This window comes from Ascaphus truei, chromosome 14, assembly GCF_040206685.1.
Source record: "Ascaphus truei isolate aAscTru1 chromosome 14, aAscTru1.hap1, whole genome shotgun sequence".
Lineage (NCBI taxonomy): Eukaryota > Metazoa > Chordata > Amphibia > Anura > Ascaphidae > Ascaphus > Ascaphus truei.
The window spans coordinates 25,856,890-25,879,072 of NC_134496.1; the positions used below are offsets into that span (position 1 = coordinate 25,856,890).

The window sequence follows — 22,183 nt, forward strand, 5'->3', positions numbered from 1 at the left end:
TGCCCTAGCACACTTGAAAATACTTAGTTTTGTGTTAACTACTTAAACCATTTGAATGGCAACACAGGAATTAAGTTCAGACAGTGCTAGCCAAAGTCGGGTTATTCCACTCATTAAACTTCTGGAGGCGGTGACGAGCAATGTAAAAAATGGCGGTCCAAGATACATTGACCTTGACAATCTCCTAATTCCTGTGCTTAATGAAGACCCAATTGGTTTCCATCATATTCAGATTTGAGCACTATATTTTGGCAACCGTGACAACCCTCTGTATAAGCCATACAGGTGTAAACTCCTGCAAAGAGCTCCATGTTGCTAAGTAAGGTATCAGCAAGATGTACCATAATCCATAACTCTTGTTGCTGATTGACATCAATATAATAATGATCACTCCCAACACAACAGATGGCGAAAATAATATGTATAGCTGTATATTATTTGCAAACGCGGAGGGTTTCGAAGGTGATCTGGTGGTGGTTGTGGTCATTGGTGTGGAGTCCAAAACAAGCCAGCACTCAGACGTAACATCCATGTGGGGACAGAATGTGGCTTATTCTGTATGTATGCTCTACTGTAAAAGGTTAATCTCTGAGACATGGATGGGGGTGAGGGCCAAGGCTGCCAACAGGGGGGGAGAGCCGGGTCAAGGGGTCCTGGGGCCAGCAGCTGCAGGGTGCCCGGGCAGCCGGCAATGGAAGTTGTGCCCGTCCAGACACAACGTCTGCGACGGCTTCCAGGCCTCTGGTTCCCGACTGGCTCTCCCCAGCTGCTGCTGGGCCCCTCACTGCCATGCAGGGCTCCTGTCTGCCAGGCCTTGCCCCTCTCTGCCAGGCCAAGTCCCTCTCACACACTGTGTGCTGGCAGTCCCAGCTTCCGGTGCATACCGGCAGGACAGCGGCCCGACCAGGCAGAGAGGGAAACCCAACCTGGGAGAGGCCCGGCAGCACCTGGGGAGACCCGGAGAGTTCTATTTTCTGTGGGCTGGTGGGGTTTGTATTTTCTGTGCCCTGGGGGGCGTTGTATTTTATCTGGACTGGGGGGGTTGTATTTTGTGTGGGCTGAGGGGGAGTTGAATTTTGTGCGCGCTGGGGGGTGCATTTTGTGTGGGCTGGGTGGGGTTGTATTTTGTGTGGGCTGGGTGGGTTTGTATTTTGTGTGGGCTGGGTGGGGTTGTATTTTGTGTGGGCTGGGTGGAGTTGTATTTTGTGTGGGCTGGGTGGGGTTGTATTTTGTGTGGGCTGGGTGGGGTTGTATTTTGTGTGGGCTGGGTGGGGTTGTATTTTGTGTGGGCTGGGTGGAGTTGTATTTTGTGTGGGCTGGGTGGAGTTGTATTTTGTGTGGGCTGGGTGGGGTTGTATTTTGTGTGGGCTGGGTGGAGTTGTATTTTGTGTGGGGTGGAGTTGTATTTTGTGTGGGCTGAGGGGGAGTTGAATTTTGTGCGCGCTGGGGGGTGCATTTTGTGTGGGCTGGGTGGGGTTGTATTTTGTGTGGGCTGGGTGGGTTTGTATTTTGTGTGGGCTGGGTGGGGTTGTATTTTGTGTGGGCTGGGTGGAGTTGTATTTTGTGTGGGCTGGGTGGGGTTGTATTTTGTGTGGGCTGGGTGGGGTTGTATTTTGTGTGGGCTGGGTGGGGTTGTATTTTGTGTGGGCTGGGTGGAGTTGTATTTTGTGTGGGCTGGGTGGAGTTGTATTTTGTGTGGGCTGGGTGGGGTTGTATTTTGTGTGGGCTGGGTGGAGTTGTATTTTGTGTGGGGTGGAGTTGTATTTTGTGTGGGCTGGGTGGGGTTGTATTTTGTGTGGGCTGGGTGGGGTGTATTTTGTGTGGGCTGGGTGGGGTTGTATTTTGTGTGGGCTGGGTGGGGTTGTATTTTGTGTGGGCTGGGTGGAGTTGTATTTTGTGTGGGCTGGGTGGGGTTGTATTTTGTGTGGGCTGGGCGGGGTTGTATTTTGTGTGGGCTGGGTGGGGTTGTATTTTGTGTGGGCTGGGTGGAGTTGTATTTTGTGTGGGCTGGGTGGAGTTGTATTTTGTGTGGGCTGGGTGGGGTTGTTTTTTGTGTGGGCTGGGTGGAGTTGTATTTTGTGTGGGCTGGGTGGAGTTGTATTTTGTGTGGGCTGGGTGGGGTTGTATTTTGTGTGGGCTGGGTGGAGTTGTATTTTGTGTGGGCTGGGTGGGGGTGTATTTTGTGTGGGCTGGGTGGGGTTGTATTTTGTGTGGGCTGGGTGGGGTTGTATTTTGTGTGGGCTGGGTGGGGTTGTATTTTGTGTGGGCTGGGTGGAGTTGTATTTTGTGTGGGCTGGGTGGGGTTGTATTTTGTGTGGGCTGGGTGGGGTTGTATTTTGTGTGGGCTGGGTGGGGTTGTATTTTGTGTGGGCTGGGTGGGGTTGTATTTTGTGTGGGGCGGAGTTGTATTTTGTGTGGGCTGGGTGGGGTTGTATTTTGTGTGGGCTGGGTGGAGTTGTATTTTGTGTGGGCTGGGTGGGGTTGTATTTTGTGTGGGCTGGGTGGGGTTGTATTTTGTGTGGGCTGGGTGGGGTTGTATTTTGTGTGGGCTGGGTGGAGTTGTATTTTGTGTGGGCTGGGTGGGGTTGTATTTTGTGTGGGCTGGGTGGGGGTGTATTTTGTGTGGGCTGGGTGGGGGTGTATTTTGTGTGGGCTGGGTGGGGTTGTATTTTGTGTGGGCTGGGTGGGGTTGTATTTTGTGTGGGCTGGGTGGAGTTGTATTTTGTGTGGGCTGGAGGGGTTGTATTTTGTGTGGGCTGGGTGGGGTTGTATTTTGTGTGGGCTGGGTGGGGTTGTATTTTGTGTGGGCTGGGTGGAGTTGTATTTTGTGTGGGCTGGGTGGGGTTGTATTTTGTGTGGGCTGGGTGGGGTTGTATTTTGTGTGGGCTGGGTGGGGTTGTATTTTGTGTGGGCTGGGTGGGGTTGTATTTTGTGTGGGCTGGGTGGGGTTGTATTTTGTGTGGGCTGGGTGGGGTTGTATTTTGTGTGGGCTGGGTGGGGTTGTATTTTGTGTGGGCTGGGTGGGGTTGTATTTTGTGTGGGCTGGGTGGGGTTGTATTTTGTGTGCGCTGGGTGGGGTTGTATTTTGTGTGGGCTGGGTGGAGTTGTATTTTGTGTGGGCTGGGTGGAGTTGTATTTTGTGTGGGCTGGGTGGGGTTGTATTTTGTGTGGGCTGGGCGGGGTTGTATTTTGTGTGGGCTGGGTGGGGTTGTATTTTGTGTGGGCTGGGTGGGGTTGTATTTTGTGTGGGATGGGTGGAGTTGTATTTTGTGTGGGCTGGGTGGGGTTGTATTTTGTGTGGGCTGGGTGGAGTTGTATTTTGTGTGGGCTGGGTGGAGTTGTATTTTGTGTGGGCTGGGTGGGGTTGTATTTTGTGTGGGTTGGGTGGGGTTGTATTTTGTGTGGGCTGGGTGGGGTTGTATTTTGTGTGGGCTGGGTGGGGTTGTATTTTGTGTGGGCTGGGTGGAGTTGTATTTTGTGTGGGCTGGGTGGGGTTGTATTTTGTGTGGGCTGGGTGGAGTTGTATTTTGTGTGGGCTGGGTGGGGTTGTATTTTGTGTGGGCTGGAGGGGTTGTATTTTGTGTGGGCTGGGTGGAGTTGTATTTTGTGTGGGCTGGGTGGGGTTGTATTTTGTGTGGGCTGGGTGGGGTTGTATTTTATGCGCGCTGGGGGGGTTGTATTTTGTGTGGGCTGGGTGGAGTTGTATTTTGTGTGGGCTGGGTGGAGTTGTATTTTGTGTGGGCTGGGTGGAGTTGTATTTTGTGTGGGCTGGGTGGGGTTGTATTTTGTGTGGGCTGGGTGGAGTTGTATTTTGTGTGGGCTGGGTGGAGTTGTATTTTGTGTGGGCTGGGTGGAGTTGTATTTTGTGTGGGCTGGGTGGAGTTGTATTTTGTGTGGGCTGGGTGGGGTTGTATTTTGTGTGGGCTGGGTGGGGTTGTATTTTGTGTGGGCTGGGTGGGGTTGTATTTTGTGTGGGCTGGGTGGGGTTGTATTTTGTGTGGGCTGGGTGGGGTTGTATTTTGTGTGGGCTGGGTGGGGTTGTATTTTGTGTGGGCTGGGTGGGGTTGTATTTTGTGTGGGCTGGGTGGGGTTGTATTTTGTGTGGGCTGGGTGGGGTTGTATTTTGTGTGGGCTGGGTGGGGTTGTATTTTGTGTGGGCTGGGTGGGGTTGTATTTTGTGTGGGCTGGAGGGGTTGTATTTTGTGTGGGCTGGGTGGGGTTGTATTTTGTGTGGGCTGGGTGGGGTTGTATTTTGTGTGGGCTGGGTGGGGTTGTATTTTGTGTGGGCTGGGTGGGGTTGTATTTTGTGTGGGATGGGTGGGGTTGTATTTTGTGTGGGCTGGGTGGAGTTATATTTTGTGTGGGCTGGGTGGGGTTGTATTTTGTGTGGGCTGGGTGGGGTTGTATTTTGTGTGGGCTGGGTGGGGTTGTATTTTGTGTGGGCTGGGTGGGGTTGTATTTTGTGTGGGCTGGGTGGAGTTGTATTTTGTGTGGGCTGGGTGGGGTTGTATTTTGTGTGGGCTGGGTGGGGTTGTATTTTGTGTGGGCTGGGTGGGGTTGTATTTTGTGTGGGCTGGGTGGAGGTGTATTTTGTGTGGGCTGGGTGGGGTTGTATTTTGTGTGGGCTGGGTGGAGTTGTATTTTGTGTGGGCTGGGTGGGGTTGTATTTTGTGTGGGCTGGGTGGGGTTGTATTTTGTGTGGGCTGGGTGGGGTTGTATTTTGTGTGGGCTGGGTGGGGTTGTATTTTGTGTGGGCTGGGTGGGGTTGTATTTTGTGTGGGCTGGGTGGAGTTGTATTTTGTGTGGGCTGGGTGGGGTTGTATTTTGTGTGGGCTGGGTGGAGTTGTATTTTGTGTGGGCTGGGTGGGGTTGTATTTTGTGTGGGCTGGGTGGGGTTGTATTTTGTGTGGGCTGGGTGGGGTTGTATTTTGTGTGGGCTGGGTGGGGTTGTATTTTGTGTGGGCTGGGTGGAGTTGTATTTTGTGTGGGCTGGGTGGGGTTGTATTTTGTGTGGGCTGGGTGGGGTTGTATTTTGTGTGGGCTGGGTGGAGTTGTATTTTGTGTGGGCTGGGTGGAGTTGTATTTTGTGTGGGCTGGGTGGGGTTGTATTTTGTGTGGGCTGGAGGGGTTGTATCTTAGTGTGTGTGTGGGGGGGATTGAGGACGAGTGGGGTAATTAAGTGATCGCTGAGGGGAGTGGGTGGAAGAGGGAGTTGGGAGAGTTAGAGAAGAGGGGGGAAAGTGTAGGAGACAGAGCGGGAAAAGAGAAATACATGGGGAGAGGAAGGGGCTGGAGAGGGGGGTAGAGGAGGTGTGAGTGGGATAGTGTGAGAGGGGGAGATAGAGGAGGGGACTCGCAATGTGTAAAAGGAGGGGGGTGCGAGCTGCCGACAAAGGGGGTGGGGGTCCGGTCAAAATTCTAGTCATGGTCCCCGGGAAATCTGCCTGCGGCCTTGGTGAGGGCCCAAGGACATACTCCTTGTTATTTATTTTTTCCTAAGTGAAAGACGTATATACGTGATGGGTGTACATAACAGAACTGTGTTTTGTGACTGCTGCAACAGCACTGGGTGAGAGATTGAGACTTATAAACTAAGCTGCTGCTATTTATTGAGCTATCTGACTAAGCTGCCACCAGTTCCATCCAGCCCATGGCATGTCACTACCACACCACTGCCATCCTCATCTATGCCAGTTGCCAACGGCATCATTTCATTTTACAATGTTTCTTTTTTTTTGTGGACCCAAACAAGCCAGCGCGAATATCGAACTGCCAGCCACAGACGTAACGTCCATGTGGTTGGCTTGTTCTGTATGTATGTCCTAACTGTTCCATCTGTGACACAATGGTGGTAGGGGGTGGGGGGTCCAATTGCCATGCGTAACATGGTCACAGCAGCAAAGGAGGGCCCAAAAAGGCAGCCGATTTGCAGAAGTTGAGCTTTTAAAATGCTCTTTCCAAATAGTCTCCTCTTTTCTAACTTGTCATGGTTTGCCTTTCTTTTACCTCGTCCTGTTCTTTGCCAGACAATGAAAACAGACATAAATCACTTTATTATATATTGTCATTATAAATCACAAACACTTACATGGGACGCAAAAAAAAGCTCCGGATTACACGACCACATGATTTGAAGCAGATTCATATTTTCCTCGGAATCCAAAAACAAAACATTTTGACAAAATCAAAAACACAATTTTTTTTTTGAAAGAACCAAATCCCAAACATGATGCCAAGTGTAGAATAATCTACAATGTAATTAGTATTGCCTTAGAACAGTGGTGTGCAAAACTGAGGGGTGCGGGGTTTTTTTGGGGGGGGGGGGGCACGGCGGTTGCAGAGGCCCTGTGCTCTTCCCCGAGGCACGTAAGTTAAATGCTGGGAGACCGCACGAGTCCTCTGCAACATAAACTTAGCGTGATTCAGTAGTCTTCTGGGCACATCGCCATGGCAACGCGACGTCAAATGATGCCGTGGGGTTTCATGTGACATACGCGTCGCCATGGTAACTCTCGTCAACAGACGCTGCGAGGTCACGTGACATGACGTCACATTATCCGCCGTGATATTTCACGCTGGGTCACAGGAAAGGGGGAGGCGCGAATGCTGGCACACAGGGGGGCACAGCTCAAAAACTTTGCGCACCCCTGCCTTAGGGCTCTAATGCTACCTGTTTCCCTTTTCAAGGGATTGAACCTATTTTCAGACATGTTTTACCACCACTGGGAATTTTTGTTGCATACTTTCATACTTTGTTTTAATTTGTGACTTTTTGTATGGATCTGTTTTATAATGTTTCAATTGTATTTGAATTTAAATTAAATGCCGGGGGACCGGCATTGCCTCTGCTGCAACCTCAATTTACTGGGATTCAGGCGGCTTCTGGTCACGTCACCATGACATCGCGGCGTCATGTGACATGACGCGTCGCCATGGTAACGCGCGTCAAATTACGTTGCGGTGTCACATGACCATGGCGAGGGGGGGCACTAGCTAGCGCTGGGGCCGGCACACTTTGCGCACCCCTGCTCTAAAGAACCATCAATAAATGTGATTCAGAGACTTATTCCTGCCAATATTTATATTTGAAAGACTTGTACTGGAAGGGAGGTATTTGGGAAACTGCAATAGTGCCGATCGGGGCACTATTGCACGGAATCTCCCATTGCCGTGAATTCTGTGCAATAGTACCCCGATCGGCACTATCACAGTCTAATAAATAACTCCCAAGTAGCTAAGAAACGATAGGCAGCCCTCTAACCAAAGCAAACAACACAGCAACGACGCACTCCAGCAGTGAATACAGATTAGCTTAAAACATTGTGCTTTTTAGAAGCATTAAAAGATTCTAAACATCTTTATAGGCTGCTACGCTTAATAATATCTGAATGCATTTCACGGCTGACAGCATTCATCATAGATTGTAATGAGTGACCAAAAACCTGCGTTTAAACCTTCAAACACAATCAATCACGAACGGTAAAAACAACACTTGGTAGCAATATGTACTTAAAGGAAGCATATTTAATGCTCTGTGTGGACATTGCATTCCTCTTGACCTTGAGCTATTTACAGTTAATCTGCACATATTCTGTAAAATCCTATTCAAATGTTACATTCCGTGTTCTTCAGCTAAAGGTGCCCGAGGCCAACTTCAAGGATTTTCTACTCCAGTCCTCAAGGCCCCAACCCCTCCCCCCACCCACCCAACCTAACAGATCAGGTTTTAAAAATATCCCAGCTTCAGCACAAGTGGCTCAATCAGTGGCTCCCTGATACCACCGCACAGGTGGGGGCGGGTGTGTGCAGCGGCTTGGAGGGGGATTATAAAGAGGTAATGGACCAGGGGGGATTATAAAGACATAATGGACCTGGTGGGGGGGGGGGACTGTTGTAAGGAGGTAATGGACCGGATGGGGGAGGGGTATTATAGGGCGGTAATCAACAGGAGGGGGTAATAAGTAGATACTGGAGCAGGGGGGGGTGATATAAGGAGGTAATGGACTGGAGGGGGGTGTATTATGAGGAGGTAATGGACCTGGGGGGGCGGGGAATTATAAAGAGGTAATAGACCGGAAGGGGGGGATTGTAAGGGGTTATAGGAACCTGGGGGGGAGGTTATAAGGAGGTAGAGGACCTTGGGGGGGGGGGGATTATAAGGAGGTAATGGACCTGTAAGGATTATACGGAGATAATGGATCTAGGTGGGGTTATAAAGAGGTAATGTACTGGGGGGGGGGGGGTTATTATAAGGGGGTTATTGACCGGTGGTGGTGGATTACAAGGGGGTTATGGATCTGGAGGGGTATTATAAAGAGGTAAAGGACCTGGCGGGGAATTATAAGGATGTAATGGACATGGGGAGGGGATGTAAGGAGGTAATGGACCGGGGGAAGCTATAAGGAGGTAATGGGTCAGGGGGGTGGATATCAGGAGGTCCTGGGGGGGAGAAAAGGGGGTCCTGGGAAGGGGGTTATAATGGGGTACTGGGCATATAGGGAGTATTGGCCTGGGAACAGGGAATAAATGGGTACTGGGCCTGGGAGGGCAGATGTAGGGGGTGCTGGGGTTTAGGGATGGGGGTATAAGGGGGTTCTGGGCCTGGGGTAAAAGGTTGTACTGGGCCTGGGGTAAAAGGGTGTACTGGGTAAGGAAGCATAGTGGTCTTACCTGGGGCACTCAGATGGGCCTGCAGGTCCGGTGGAGGCCCGCAGAATGGGAGCCTGTGGAATCCCTCCTTCCAGATGGGTGTCAGCCTGCAGTGGGTTCTGGGGAATAGGAGGGCCCAGCAGAGGAGGCCGGGTGAGGTCCCTAGAGGCAATAAAGTATAGTGTCTCCGGCAGCAGAGGCAGGACCCCTTGACTGACGGGGACAGCAGTCCAGGCTGTCCTGCCCTGTTGGCGGCCCTGGTTATGATGGCATGTGACGCTGTGTTGTCATGGCAACACGGCATCATGTGATGTTGCATCACCATGACTACAGGAGGGTGCCTGCTATGGAAAAGGTGAGACATAATAACACTCACACAAACAGATTGCCTCCCCACAAATTGGTGCTCTAAGCTAGAGCTTTCTCAGCCCTATGGAAAATCTGCCTCTGTGTGTGACATGGGAGTTGCCTCACTGATTCATACCCATGCCTAAGAGTAGTATTATGGGGATAAAATTGTGTTAAAAAAGGTTAAGTGCACTGTTTAACGAATCCATGCCTTTCAGTTTGCACACGGTCTTGCAGTATACCATACTTGTTTGCATTGAAACTTCTTGGTGTGCTACATTCTCTCAATATTTCCTCTTCTCTGTACTGTACAGTATTTCTACATTTATAAGAGCCTTCAAGCAAAATATTATATGGATTAAAAACAAAAAGGATTTGAAACATTGTTTTAGCTGGTCTTCAGATATGGACAAAATAATCCAGAATGCAGGCGCAATAAACACATATGTGACACACATATTTGGAGTGTAGAGTACCAATTCTCATTGTAATTTTTCTGCCCAGACGGAGTAAAGCTTGGGACTTCTATAGAAATATCAACAAATCTGATTCTGAGACGTATTCCTGCAAATGAAAAGGACCACTAGAATAGTCAGCTGGTTCACTGCTCCGTGAATAACCACCGCCGTCACCACCCCCCCCCCCTCCCCGATCAGGTGAATGGGGATGTCCTCCTGCCTCGAACACTGCAATGTCCTGGAAATCTTTCACGGCAATAGCATCCACTCCACTCTTAATTTCAGCTCAGGGGTGGAGTTACCATTGCAGATCCGGCTATCGAAATGGCGGATGTAAAGCTTCTTCCTTGTCCAGCGGGCCAATCGGAAGCTGTGATGTCATCCCTTGTGGCGTGCTATTGGCCCACCTTAAGACAGGAGCTATAAACAACAGAGAGATACCGACACCCCCTACAGAGATCAGGATTTTGGGAAGCAGAAGTTCAGCTCCGGAGACACCCTGCTTCAAACCTATTTTTTGAAAATGATTATTATCATTATTATTATGCATATTAGCATTGAAGCTAAATTACAGTGAACAGTGACTTATTGCTTGGCAACTCGCTTGCAAACTCTGACAAGGACTGAAAAAGGACACATTTTGTCTGATTCGCAACCTCAGGCAAAAGTCTCTCTCCTGGTAATCTGTGTAACGGCTGCATTCCCTTACGCCCAGATTTATAATGGTGTCCGTGTTCTACATGCTTACAAACAAGTATTTGGCTGGAAGGCTTGCGTGTCTACGGCATGCCACAATGCATGCAAATTGGACCCTCGTTATTTCTATTAGAATCTAATTATATGCAAATGTCCCTCATACATATGCAGCTGCATTACCTCTGTGCCATACCTCTGGGACCTATTCTACACCTGAATTGCTTAGATTTATTTTTAGCGGAAAATTATTTACTACCTAAAATGAAATTAATGAATTAAAAAATAGAAGTACGTTTTCAGAAAAATGTGAAAAATACACAATTTTTTTTATTTCACATAATGCACTGCAGATATATCTCCCTTTCTTAGTAATTAAAGGAGCCATTCCCGCGTTAAAAAAAAAAAATACAAAATTGAAGCAGGCTGTCTCTGCAGCTGAACCCCGTTATTTCAGCTCTGGAGACTCCTTGCTTCCAGAGATACTGACCATCAAAGGAGATGCCGATATCTCACTGCAGTTTAAAGCTCCTGCATTACGTCAGTCAATTGAAAACCCCACCAGGTCACGTGACGGCTTCCTATTGGTCCGCAGGCCCTGGGAGCTCTGAAAAGCGGCTACAATGTGATCCCCGGATACGCGCCGGAGCAGCTACCGGTACCCACTACCGAGGTAAGTACAGTATGGGGGTCCCTGGAGATGAAATGAATCTGTTCAGCTTTGGGGAACCCCTGCTTCAATACAATGTGAAGAAAAATGAAGCACAAAAACAAACACTTTTGGATGCAGTATTCTATATTCATAGCAAGATACTCTTTAACCCATCACGTGTTGGAGCGGTCAAACTTCTAACTTTTTCCCTTCCCCATAAGCTCCATCTCTCCACGTGAAACATATATTCCAGCAACGCCCCCAAAATTGAACCTTTTTCAAAATTCTATAGTATTTTAACCGCACATTATAAAAGTTAAGGTGGGTGGGTAAAAAGGTGACAAAAAACCCTCCTCCGTACAGTGTACTGCAAATACAAATGTCATGGTGAGCACCGTCACGTCTCAGACAGGTCTGCAGCCCTCAGCAGGGCTGTCCTGTCCATTAGGCCAGCGGTGCACAAACTGGGGGGGGGAGGGAGGGTGGGTGCCACCAAGGGGGGCGGGAGAATTTCATGGGGGGACACGCAGCGGTTACAGAGGCCCTGCACTCTTCCCCACAGCATTTAAATGAAATGCCGGGTGAGGCTTCTGTAACTCACTTACCTGCTGCCAGCCAGGACTTCGGCAACGCGGCGTCAAATGACGCTGTAGGGTCATGTAACGTCACACATCGCCATGGCAATGCACATCTAATGACGCAGGGGGGTCATGTGACGCCACATGACCCGCAACGTCATTTGATATGGAGACTTTGGGAGAGGGGGGGCGCGAACTCTGTGGCTCCCAGGAAGGGGGCTGCAGCTAAAAAAAATTGTGCACCGCTGCATTAGGTGACCCTAGGCAGTCGCATAGGGCGCAAAGGTCCTAGGGGCACATTAATAATAATAATTATTTTTTCCTCTTATTTTTTATTTAGCTTTTTTTATTATTATTATTTTTCGTTTTTTTTGTCCGGTATTTTGGCGCCCTATTTTTATTTCACATCGCGCTGGGGTGCGGTCGCACCCCCTGCAGCCCCGATAGCTACGCCATTGTTTATTTTATTTTTGGGGCGCACATTTTAAGTTTCGCCTAGGGTGCATGTGGAACCCTTGCGCCGGCCCTGCATACACTGCGTCCACTGGAGCCGGGGATTCTGGGAAATATAAAGTAAAGCTATATACAGGTAAGTATTTCCCAATTTGTAACTATTTCTATCCAGCCCTCCAAATATAATTTCATGAAGATTTCTCTGGAATAGAAAGTGACTTTCAAACTTGACCTTTTATTTATTTCTTCCATTGTTATTACATTTCATTGTGATATCCTCGAAGTCTTTCTCTGTTGTGGGAGAGATGAGGATGTAAAAAAGATTTTTTTAGTGCCTTCTAAAACTGACTAGCCTTTGGTGAAAGCGGGTTTATAACTCCGGCCAACTTCAAAATGGCTGCACCCTTGATTCTGTAATAAGTTAGGTATACGCTCCTAGCCCCTGATTAATGCCGGACTGCATGCACAGTTCCTTCTGTGAAATCCTTTGTCGTGCTGTTCATACAGGTGTAACAGGTGTAGTAACTATGTAATACAGGTGTAACCAGACTTGCTGTTCCTGGTACTGCGGACGAAAACCCAGATCTCCCCCGAAAACAGTGAATTTTGCGGCCCGGGAGGATTAAAGTGGAACGTCCGCAGCGTTATTCCTCCCGGGCCAGCCAGTCTGTAAAAGCTGCCCAGAGGAGTCTCAGGGCAGGGGAGGCAAGTTTAACTCTCTCGCTACATATATGTAGGGTTGTAGACCTCACTTTGAAACACGGCTATAAAATAGATCTAAACTGACGAACCAAATGTTAAAAGTAATAAAGAAGGTGTTAAACAGCAGCCCCCCCACATAGCAACAACTGCTGCTGCAGTAAGTTGGACTGCACCTGTAAGGAGGTCTTCTCCATGGTTTTCTAGGAGAGATTGAGAAGAATGTAGTATGTGCCAGAAACGAAGTGAGTCTCTGAGATATGGAACATCGTGAGCTCCAGACAAACATACTGTATTAGTGGAAATATGTATTAAATATATACTTTGTACATGTCCTTTGAGTGGCAGTTTAGTTTCCCACTATTTTTTCTGATCTCGCGAAAAGCACATTTACATTTTGGTCATTATTTGCAGTTTTTAGTACATTTAATTTACGCTATGAAACAATTTAGCTGGGTCATCAGTTTTTCTTGCCTTTAAAGAGGCAATACAAGCGGCGCTTTAAAAAATAAAAAATATATATTTTTTTTATTTTACTATATGCAGCTTTTGATTGCCTTTCTTGAAAACGAATTACCTAAGTAGGTATGTTCTCCTGTGATCGATCAGCAAAGATCCTGGTTCCAAAGGTTCCCTAAATGGCTGCCTTTCAGTTTCAAATCAATCCTTCAGTCAGTGTAACTCAGCAACTACAATGTATTCTTATATTACTTAGGTAACATGATCTATTGTTACAGTTTACAGCTCAAACTGCTGGGAACATTGGCAAAAAATTATCACAAACAGGAAAGTGTTGCAAAGATCTTGCACTGCTGGGGAGGTGGGCTAAAGCCTCCTATAGCAATCAAAGGATGTTTTGAGTCGAATAAAAAATAAAAAAAATAACTTATCTAATACTACAGAATGGATTTATTTAAAAAAAGACACATGTAGAATATTGCCTGGCTTGCTCCTTTAAGGTGTTACCCAACGCACATCACTTTGCTTTTTTAATAATTGAAGAGTCGCTGCCTGTGAAGATGTCAAAGGCTGCAGAATGAGTAGCGGTCCTGGCGAATTTAATATGAACCCCATCTCCAGGGCAGCTTCTTTAGCCAGACATACGTGGGAGGCAGCAAGTCCGCTGAGCCGGCAAATGACCATAATTGGGCTGTCACTGGCAGATGGCAGACTGCTATTTTGCACCTCGGTTTTATAAATGAAGGAGTTCACTTAAGTTATTATGTTAATAATAATCCTGGAAGAGCGGGGCATTAATGCTCCGTCTGAAGTGAGTTTTCTGACTGGTATAGATTTTTAGCCTATAATTATTATTATACCATTTGGATGCTACATTTTTGGCTTTGCAGAAAAGACTGCTATTGAATAGGTTGCATGATTGTGTTAGGATAAATGCTACACACCTTAAAACTGTGCAAGTGAGGCATCTCAAGCCCAGAGAGCTCGCAATTTAAGTACTGTAGTAGAAGATGGGGCCACCAACAGGGGGAGACAGCTGAGACTTCTGTCCCAGTGTGTCAAGGGGCCTGGGCCCCCTTGCCTGTGACTGGTGTAGAGCCTAATCTGCGGGTTTCTAGCAGGCTTATCCGTGGGTCCCCGAGGGCCGCTACCTGTAGTCAGGTAGACCTACATTGCCCTATACCTCATCCCCAGACCCATACCTTCTCCCCCAGCTCATACCTTCAAATGTAAGGAGAATCCCCCTCCCCCCCTCACAGTGCACGGTATAATAGTGTAAGGGAGTGGGGGGTAGTTACTTCACTGCCCTTGGAGCGGGCAAACCAAGTTTGTATCCCAGTAGATGTAGCAGGCGTTATTACTCTCGTTACATGAAAAGTAACACGTGCAGTGAGATGTTACCATTGTATTCAATTGCGCTGCAATCAAATCTTGCGGGAATAATGCAGTAGCATTAACCCAACTTGTCATGTTAACAGGTGTAATAATAATGTCTGCTGGTGGTCAATTTAACCAGCATTATGTTAGAGACACTCTACATGGCGGGGACTTGTGGTTGAAAACGTGTGCACCTTTGTGTGTACCGGAGCACAATAAAAGAATAAATATATGGTTTCAATACTTAGAATATTATTAATATAATAAAATGTGTTATTTTATTATATTAAGTGTAAATAGGTAGTAAACCTGGTAGCGGTCATATCATTTTTCATTAGTAGAGTAAAGAGTGTGATGTGTGATGTATAATAATGTAGAGCTGACAATGCAAGCAGTGCTGCACATAGAACTGTGATGCCACAACTAGCTGCTATCCCCAAGAGCTCACAATCTAATTTTGGTGCAGGACACAGGAAGATTGAGTGACCTTTTCAATGTCACAAAGAAAGCAGACACTGAGATTCGTACTGGGTTCACGCACTTAAAAGACTTTGTGCTTCAAACGGAGATGCTCTGTCAGCCTATGATCGGTGGAGTGATGGGGATGGGGATAATAAGAATCAAGATGGAGATAAAGGGCCAGGAGGATTTATTCAGTAGTATTTTTGTATTTATTTTGTCCTGAGATTTAAATATTAAGATTTTTTTTTTAAATGAGACCATAGAATCACATGGACTGTCCAGAATAACCATGGGTAGTTATTATACGGGATCGGCATACGCCTTAACATAGGGTAGTGACATGTATCAGTATCATGCAGCAGCAAGATCTCAAAGGTGACACATTGTATATATGGACGATCACTGCTCAAGGGGAGCTCCTCTAAACTGTTTGTCTTCTTTATAACCTGTCACTACAATAACAGTCATTTACCTCTGAGCAACATAAATCAGGAAGCGGAAAAGAGCTTGTGTGTACTGTATTAGCTCTGTTTCATCTCCACACTCTGTGCGTTTCATGCAATTCATTTTCTCCCTGGCTCCTCTAGAGCATGCAGGTATGGGTATATTTTTATCTATGCAGCACCAGCCATGTTGATAGTTTTCCACCAAAAAATCCAGGGATGCACAAGAATACAGGGAGTTATGACACAATACAGAGGTATCAAGAGTTATTGCATCTGCTTATAATGCAGAATATAGTGTTCTAATGCAGAATATCGCAGATTTGCCATAGGATTCAATGGCAGTTACAGCGCAGAATATCCCACCAAAATGCTCCAGCTGGTGCAATAACCTTGGCTACATCTGTAGGTGCAATAAAACAATAATGAACAAATAGCTAAGGAAATCCCAGCCCCGGAGAGCTGCTGTACATTGGAAGAGATATGTTGTTGGGAGACTTCTAGTCATATTGGGATCATCGGCAAGTACAGAGGGGAGCAATGCTTGGACACAGGGGGTTGGTAAGGGCAAATGTGGGTGATAAGCCTAAGATTTTGCAATGCTTCATTCAGAAGTATGGATTTCCAGTCTGTTAAACATACTCCCTCTTGCAGAACGAAACACTTTACAGTCTTTTTATGTCCTCTTCTTTCACTAAAATTCTCATGTTTATAAATGTATTTAACTATATAAAAGCGGGTTACCCACTTTCTTGTGTGTATGTATCCAGGCAAAACAAAGCTCACCAGTTGTATTTCCATTTTTTCCTCCAGGCGACTGCTATATCAAGAAAATCCAAATTATATCAATGGGAGATTTTTCTCCTTGATACGTATGGTGAAGATTTATTGCCCTAATACTTATGCCCCTCTGTCGTCTCCTTTTACATTATGAGGGAGTTAATTTGTAGGAGGCACTGACCTGTGTTTAACTTTACGGTGGAAGGTATACACACTATATAGGACTCAACAGAAAATTCCTATATTGTTGTTTTTTTTTGTAAACCGACGCAGCCCTTTTGTACGAAAATATATTTTTTACCACGAGTGAATCAACCTTTAGCGTCTTCAGAGATCAATGGATCTGGAACACCTTGTCGGGCAACATACTGTACTACCAACAGTACGGGAATCACATGCTGCTAAATATTCATAGTATAGACCAGGGGTGGCCAACTCCAGTCCTTAGGGCCACCAACACGTCAGGTTTTAAGGATATCCCTGTTTCAGCACAGGTGGCTCAATCAGTGGCTCAGTCAGGATGACTGAGCCACTGATTGAGCCACCTGTGCTGAAGCAGGGATATCCCTAATACTTGACCTGTTGCTGGCTCTGTAGGACTGGAGTTGACCATCCCTGATATAGACCGTAAATGTCTTATGTTTTCTTATTGCAAAATGCTATTTGCTATGTTAAATAAGCCCGAGTTCTCTTGAGGTACAGTAGCATAATCTACAGAAAGCCTCTGGGTATGATAAATTGATGTTAGACACTAATATCCTCCAGTTCATAAATGTCAATCAATATGAAATGATCAATCTTCATCGTGTTGCTCTCGGTGCACCTATTGCCAGTTACATGATTGAAAACTCTGTCATATTGAGATTTCTTTAACTTTATAATTTAAAATGTCAATTTTTGGAGTTGGGTTTGAGGAGTCACATAGTACTATATCTGGTCTCTGAAGTGGAAAGTTCTATTTTGACACCAATGGCAGCTTTATCGGACCTGGAGTTATTGCAAATCAATGTACTAAACATAATATTGTAATAACTTTAGACAGAGTAATACAGCCATTTGCAATGTTACATATAATGGCTGTGCTATAAACATCTAGTATTATTACTACAATTACTTGTTATTGTTACATTAGATGATTTGTGATTATAATGTATTATTGGATCATTTTAATTAATGAAGTGGATACAAACTCATCAATGGGACATGCTACACGTACTATTGTTTTTTTTTTTTTATATATTATTTTATTATTGTATTATCACACAATAATATTAATATTGAAATTTCCTTGATCTCTTTAAATCAGGGGTAGCCAACTCCAGTCCTCAAGGGACACTAACAGGTCAGGTTTTAAGGATATCCCTGCTTCAGCACAGTCGTTGAGCCACCTGTGCTGAAGCGGGGATATCCTTACAACCTGACCTGTTGGTGGTCCTTGAGGACTGGAGTTGGCCACCCCTGCTTTAAATGGTTCACAGGAGCCTCAACTTCAGAGGGGTGACACTAAATACTTAGGTGGGGGGTCTTTTTTTTAAATCATTGTCCTCAACTTTTACATTTGTGCATAAACCAATGCAAAACAGCACCACGTTTATTATTTAGGTTTTCGGCTCATAAACCTGTTGCTGATTTTCGTGTTTTGTAGCAGGGAAAGTTTGATAAATAGCCATCTTCCTGGAAAGGCAGAACGTACACTAAATCGATCAATAACCACCCTTTTAGTAGGGGCTGGCTAAACAATGGTGAGTAATTGCACCAAATCTAAAAACCCTCCTAAAAATATACTCATGGAAATAAAAAAAAAAAAAAAAGCATTATTGCTTCTACAAGGAGAACACAGATGTTAAAAACTGACAAAAAAACATTATCCAACTTTTAGTACAGTACAGTATTGTATTGTATGTCTTTATTTATATAGCGCCATAAATGTACATAGCGCTTCACAGTAGTAATACATGTAATATAAATAACAAATAATATAAATAACAGATCATGGGAATAAGTGCTTCAGACATACTGTAAGGCCTCGTTCAGGGTGCCAGCTGCAGGACTCGGAGGGCGGGAGGGAGGCAGTGCGGCAGTTTGCTGGGCGATCTGTGTTTATCCCCCCAGCAGACTTTTCAGCGTTGGGGAGGGGGCGGGGTTACACACAGCAGGGTAAGTATCGAGGTTGCAGTCATGAAATCATTCTGAAGAATGATTTCATTGGCTGCCTAGGTCCCAGTGACGCTGCTGCAGCTCCAAAAAACTAAATTTTTGTTTATTGAAACTGTAGTCAGCTTCAACTCCTGGCTTTGGAGACAGGGCGGTTGCTACCCTGACAACCAGTATTCAAATTGAATACTTTGTTACGCACGGCAGCACGCCCTCCCTCCGAAGCCAGCACCCTGAACGAGGCCTAAAAGTAACATTAAGGAAGGAGTCCCTGCTCCGAGGAGCTTACAATCTAATTGGTAGGTAGGGAGAACGTACAGAGACAGTAGGAGGGAATACTAGTAAGTGCGTCTGCAGGGGGCCAAGCTTTATGTGTCATGTGTCCATGATTATCCAGTGCTACTCATATGCTTCTTTAAGCAGATGTGTCTTAAGGTGGGTCTTAAAGGTGGATAGCGAGGGGGCTAGTCGGGTATTGAGGGGAAGGGCATTCCAAAGGTGTGGGGCAGAAAGTGAGAAAGGTTTAAGGCGGGAGAGAGCTTTAGATACAAAGAGGGTAGTAAGAAGACATCCTTGAGAAGAACGCAAGAGTCGTGATGGTGCATAGCGAGAAATTAGGGCTGAGATGTAAGGAGGGGCAGAAGAATGTAAAGCTTTAAAAGAGAGCAGGAGAATTGAGTGTGAGATACGTGATTTAATCGGAAGCCAGGAGAGGGATTTCAGGAGGGGAGATGCGGAGACAGATTTAGGAAAGAGTAGAGTGATTCTGGCAGCAGCGTTTAGGATAGATTGTAGGGGAGACAGGTGAGAGGTAGGAAGGCCGGACAGCAGGAGGTTGCAGTAATCGAGACGTGAGAGAATGAGGGCCTGAGTCAGAGTTTTAGCAGTCGAGTAACAGAGGAAAGGGCGTATCTATGTGATATTGCGGAGGAAAAAGCGACAAGTTTTAGAAATGTTTTGAATATGAGAGGAGAATGAGAGAGAGAGGAATCAAGTGTGACCCCTAGGCAGCGTGCTTGGGCTACTGGGTGAATGATCGTATTTGCAATAGCAATGTGGAAGGAGGTAGTAGGGCCAGGTTTGGGAGGAAGTATAAGGAGCTCTGTTTTTGCCATGTTAAGTTTCAGTCGGCGGATGGCCATCCAGGATGATATTCCAGAGAGTTATTCAGAAACTTTGGTCTGTATAGCAGGTGTAAGGTCAGGGGTTGAAAGGTAAATTTGTGTGTCGTCAGCATAGAGGTGATATTTAAACCCAAAAGATGTGATTAGGTCACCTAGAGAGAGTGTGTAGAGAGAAAAGAGAAGGGGTCCCAGTATATTAAGGTACAGTATTTGGAGTATACAGGCATACCCCGCATTAACGTACGCAATGGGACCGGAGCATGTATGTAAAGCGAAAAAGTACTTAAAGTGAAGCACTACCTTTTCACCACTTATCGATGCATGTACTGTACAGCAATCATCATATACGTGCACAACTGGTGTAAATAACGCATGTGTAACAGGCACTATAGTCTCCCCGCTTGCGCACAGCTTCGGTGCAGGTTGGGAGCCGGTATTGCTGTTCAGGACGTGATGACAGGCGCATGCGTGAGCTGCCGTTTGCCTATTGGGCGATATGTACTTACTCGCGAGTGTACTTAAAGTGAGTGTCCTTAAAGCGGGGTATGCCTGTATAACATTCACAGTAACCAGTATTACGACAAAGTATTAGAAAATGTATGAGCTGTCGTTAACACTAAAATGTGGTTCTGTGGAAGCAGATTCTCCTGTTTAATTATGGTCTGCGTGATCTTTTTATCTTCAAGGTAACATAAGGAACACAGAGACGTTGAGCTATGATAAGCAGCGTCAGTATGAGATTAAAGTCACTGCGTATGACTGCGGGCAGAAGCACGCCGCAGAGGAGGTCACGGTTAGAGTGGATGTGAAGCCAGTGTGCAAACCGGGGTGGCAAGGTAAGAGACACATTTGTACTTCTCCCGTAGTCTGTTAAGCATTGTGTTATTTACAGCAGGAGTTCTTACACTGTTCTCTCAGTCCCTAACATTCCCTTCAGCCTGCCTTTGCCTTTCTCCCAGGCTTCTCTGTTCTTACCGGCAGATACGTGCTGAAGATCGGTATGTGACATTACATTGTTCTGGCTCAAGGTCTCAGCAGGAGATACCTCTTTTGATGTGCTAGTTTTCCTGTTCACCTAAAAGGCAGCTTGTGCTGGGAAGGGCAAAAAAAAGCTCCTCATAGGCCAGAGAGTAATTTTTTCACTTCATAGAGTGTACTGTATTTTGGTAAGCTATACTGGGGTGGTCTTCCACGTGTTAAAAAGCACTGAAATGGTCTGTGATAGACTATACTTGCTGTACACCACACTGACTCTTCTTACCTATACAGCCTCTGCTTCCAACATCCCCATGTCTCCCCTGCTGCAGCAATTTCTGGTTATACCCCTACTAAATCTTTAAGCAAAAGGACTATGGCCTTGAGGTCACTAAAGGCATCTTATCCTTCCTCAGTACCGTATATATTTGCTGTCTAGGTTGACAATGCAGTCTCTACAAGTGCCTTCCACATTCAGCACGTCCCACAGCAAAAATGAAGTCTTCAGGGGATAACATGTGCATAGCGAATTTTCATTTTATGGCCAAAAGAATCAACTTATCTGGCTCATCAGTTTCAATCTGAGTTTTCCATATATCAGTGACTCGCATAGAGACATAACCGAATGTCTGAGCCAAGTTATCCAGTACTACTGTACTGCAAAGAGCACATCAGCTGGCAACAAGCTGCTCAGGGAGACAAAGGACATCGGAGAGGTTTTAAATACCCCACTATTCATTCTTAGAAATCATCTGCCCACAATATTTTGGTAATATTTCCAATCTTTTCAGTTCTGAAGGGACCTGAAAAGAAGTGTCCTTCTAAGTGAGATACAGATGTAGCCAATGTTATTTACTCCAGATGGCACGACAAAGCGGGGCATAGATGACCCGCCAACAGGAGAACCGTCGTTGTTTTGAAGCAGGAGCGCGCTAGGGTGGCAGGGCACGTATGCTATTTAGCCATGAGAACAATAACATTGGCGAGCCTCCATCTGTATCGTAGGCTCGAGGCAATGTGTTCCATTGGTGTTTAAAGTTAACGCAGCCCGTGTCATTATTAGTATTTTAAACCAAAAAAGTCAAAAGGCAAAATAATAAAAACTGTTAAAAGTGCACATCTTGTCTCCGTAGGCTGAGCTTTTTATTATTTTCTCTGAAGCAGTCAGATTTTCAGTCCTGCTGTGTGTGAATCAATTTTCTTGGCAGAATAATGATGAATCGTATTATAGCTTTGCATGTTTGACCCGCACAGTGTCTTTAAAAATTCTACATTGCATATTTAAATAGAAAATGGATCATCATCTATACAAATACATTTCCCCAAATGACTCACTAGAGTATGTGTCTGATATATTTTCCTTAGTTTATATTAAAATATATTAGATTATATATTTCAAATTTGCCTTCAAGAATATTGTGCTGTGAGATCAGATACATTGTAAGGAACCCCATCCCTCTCTAATAGAGCGTCTGAGATCAGATGTATTGTAAGGAACCCCATCCCTCTCTAATAGAGCATCTGAGATCAGATGTATTGTAAGGAACCCCATCCCTCTCTAATAGAGCGTCTGAGATCAGTTGTATTGTAAGGAACCCCATCCCTCTATAATATTGCATCTGGGATCAGATGTATTGTAAGGAATCCCAACTCTCTGTAATAGCGCGTCTGGGATCAGATACATTGTAAGGAACCCCATCCCTCTCTAATAGAGCGTCTGAGATCAGTTGTATTGTAAGGAATTCCATCCCTCTCTAATAGCGTGTCTGGGATCAGATGCCCCAACTAGAGATGGGGGAATCAGTCTGAATCCGTTTCCCGGATTTACTCGCATTTTCCCCCAAAAAATCAGTTTCGCTGTGTAAAATCCACAAACGGA

General features: G+C 45.8%; 1 protein-coding gene across 2 annotated transcripts in view; it reads left to right on the forward strand.

The window, feature by feature from the left end:
- Positions 1-22,183, forward strand: part of CLSTN2 (calsyntenin 2) — a 590,435-nt gene that overhangs the window by 433,028 nt on the left and 135,224 nt on the right. For both annotated transcript variants that reach the window (XM_075570139.1, XM_075570140.1), the window contains one exon: positions 20,016-20,165. In XM_075570139.1, coding sequence (XP_075426254.1) covers positions 20,016-20,165 — 150 coding nt within the window. The remainder of the gene's footprint in view (positions 1-20,015; positions 20,166-22,183) is intronic.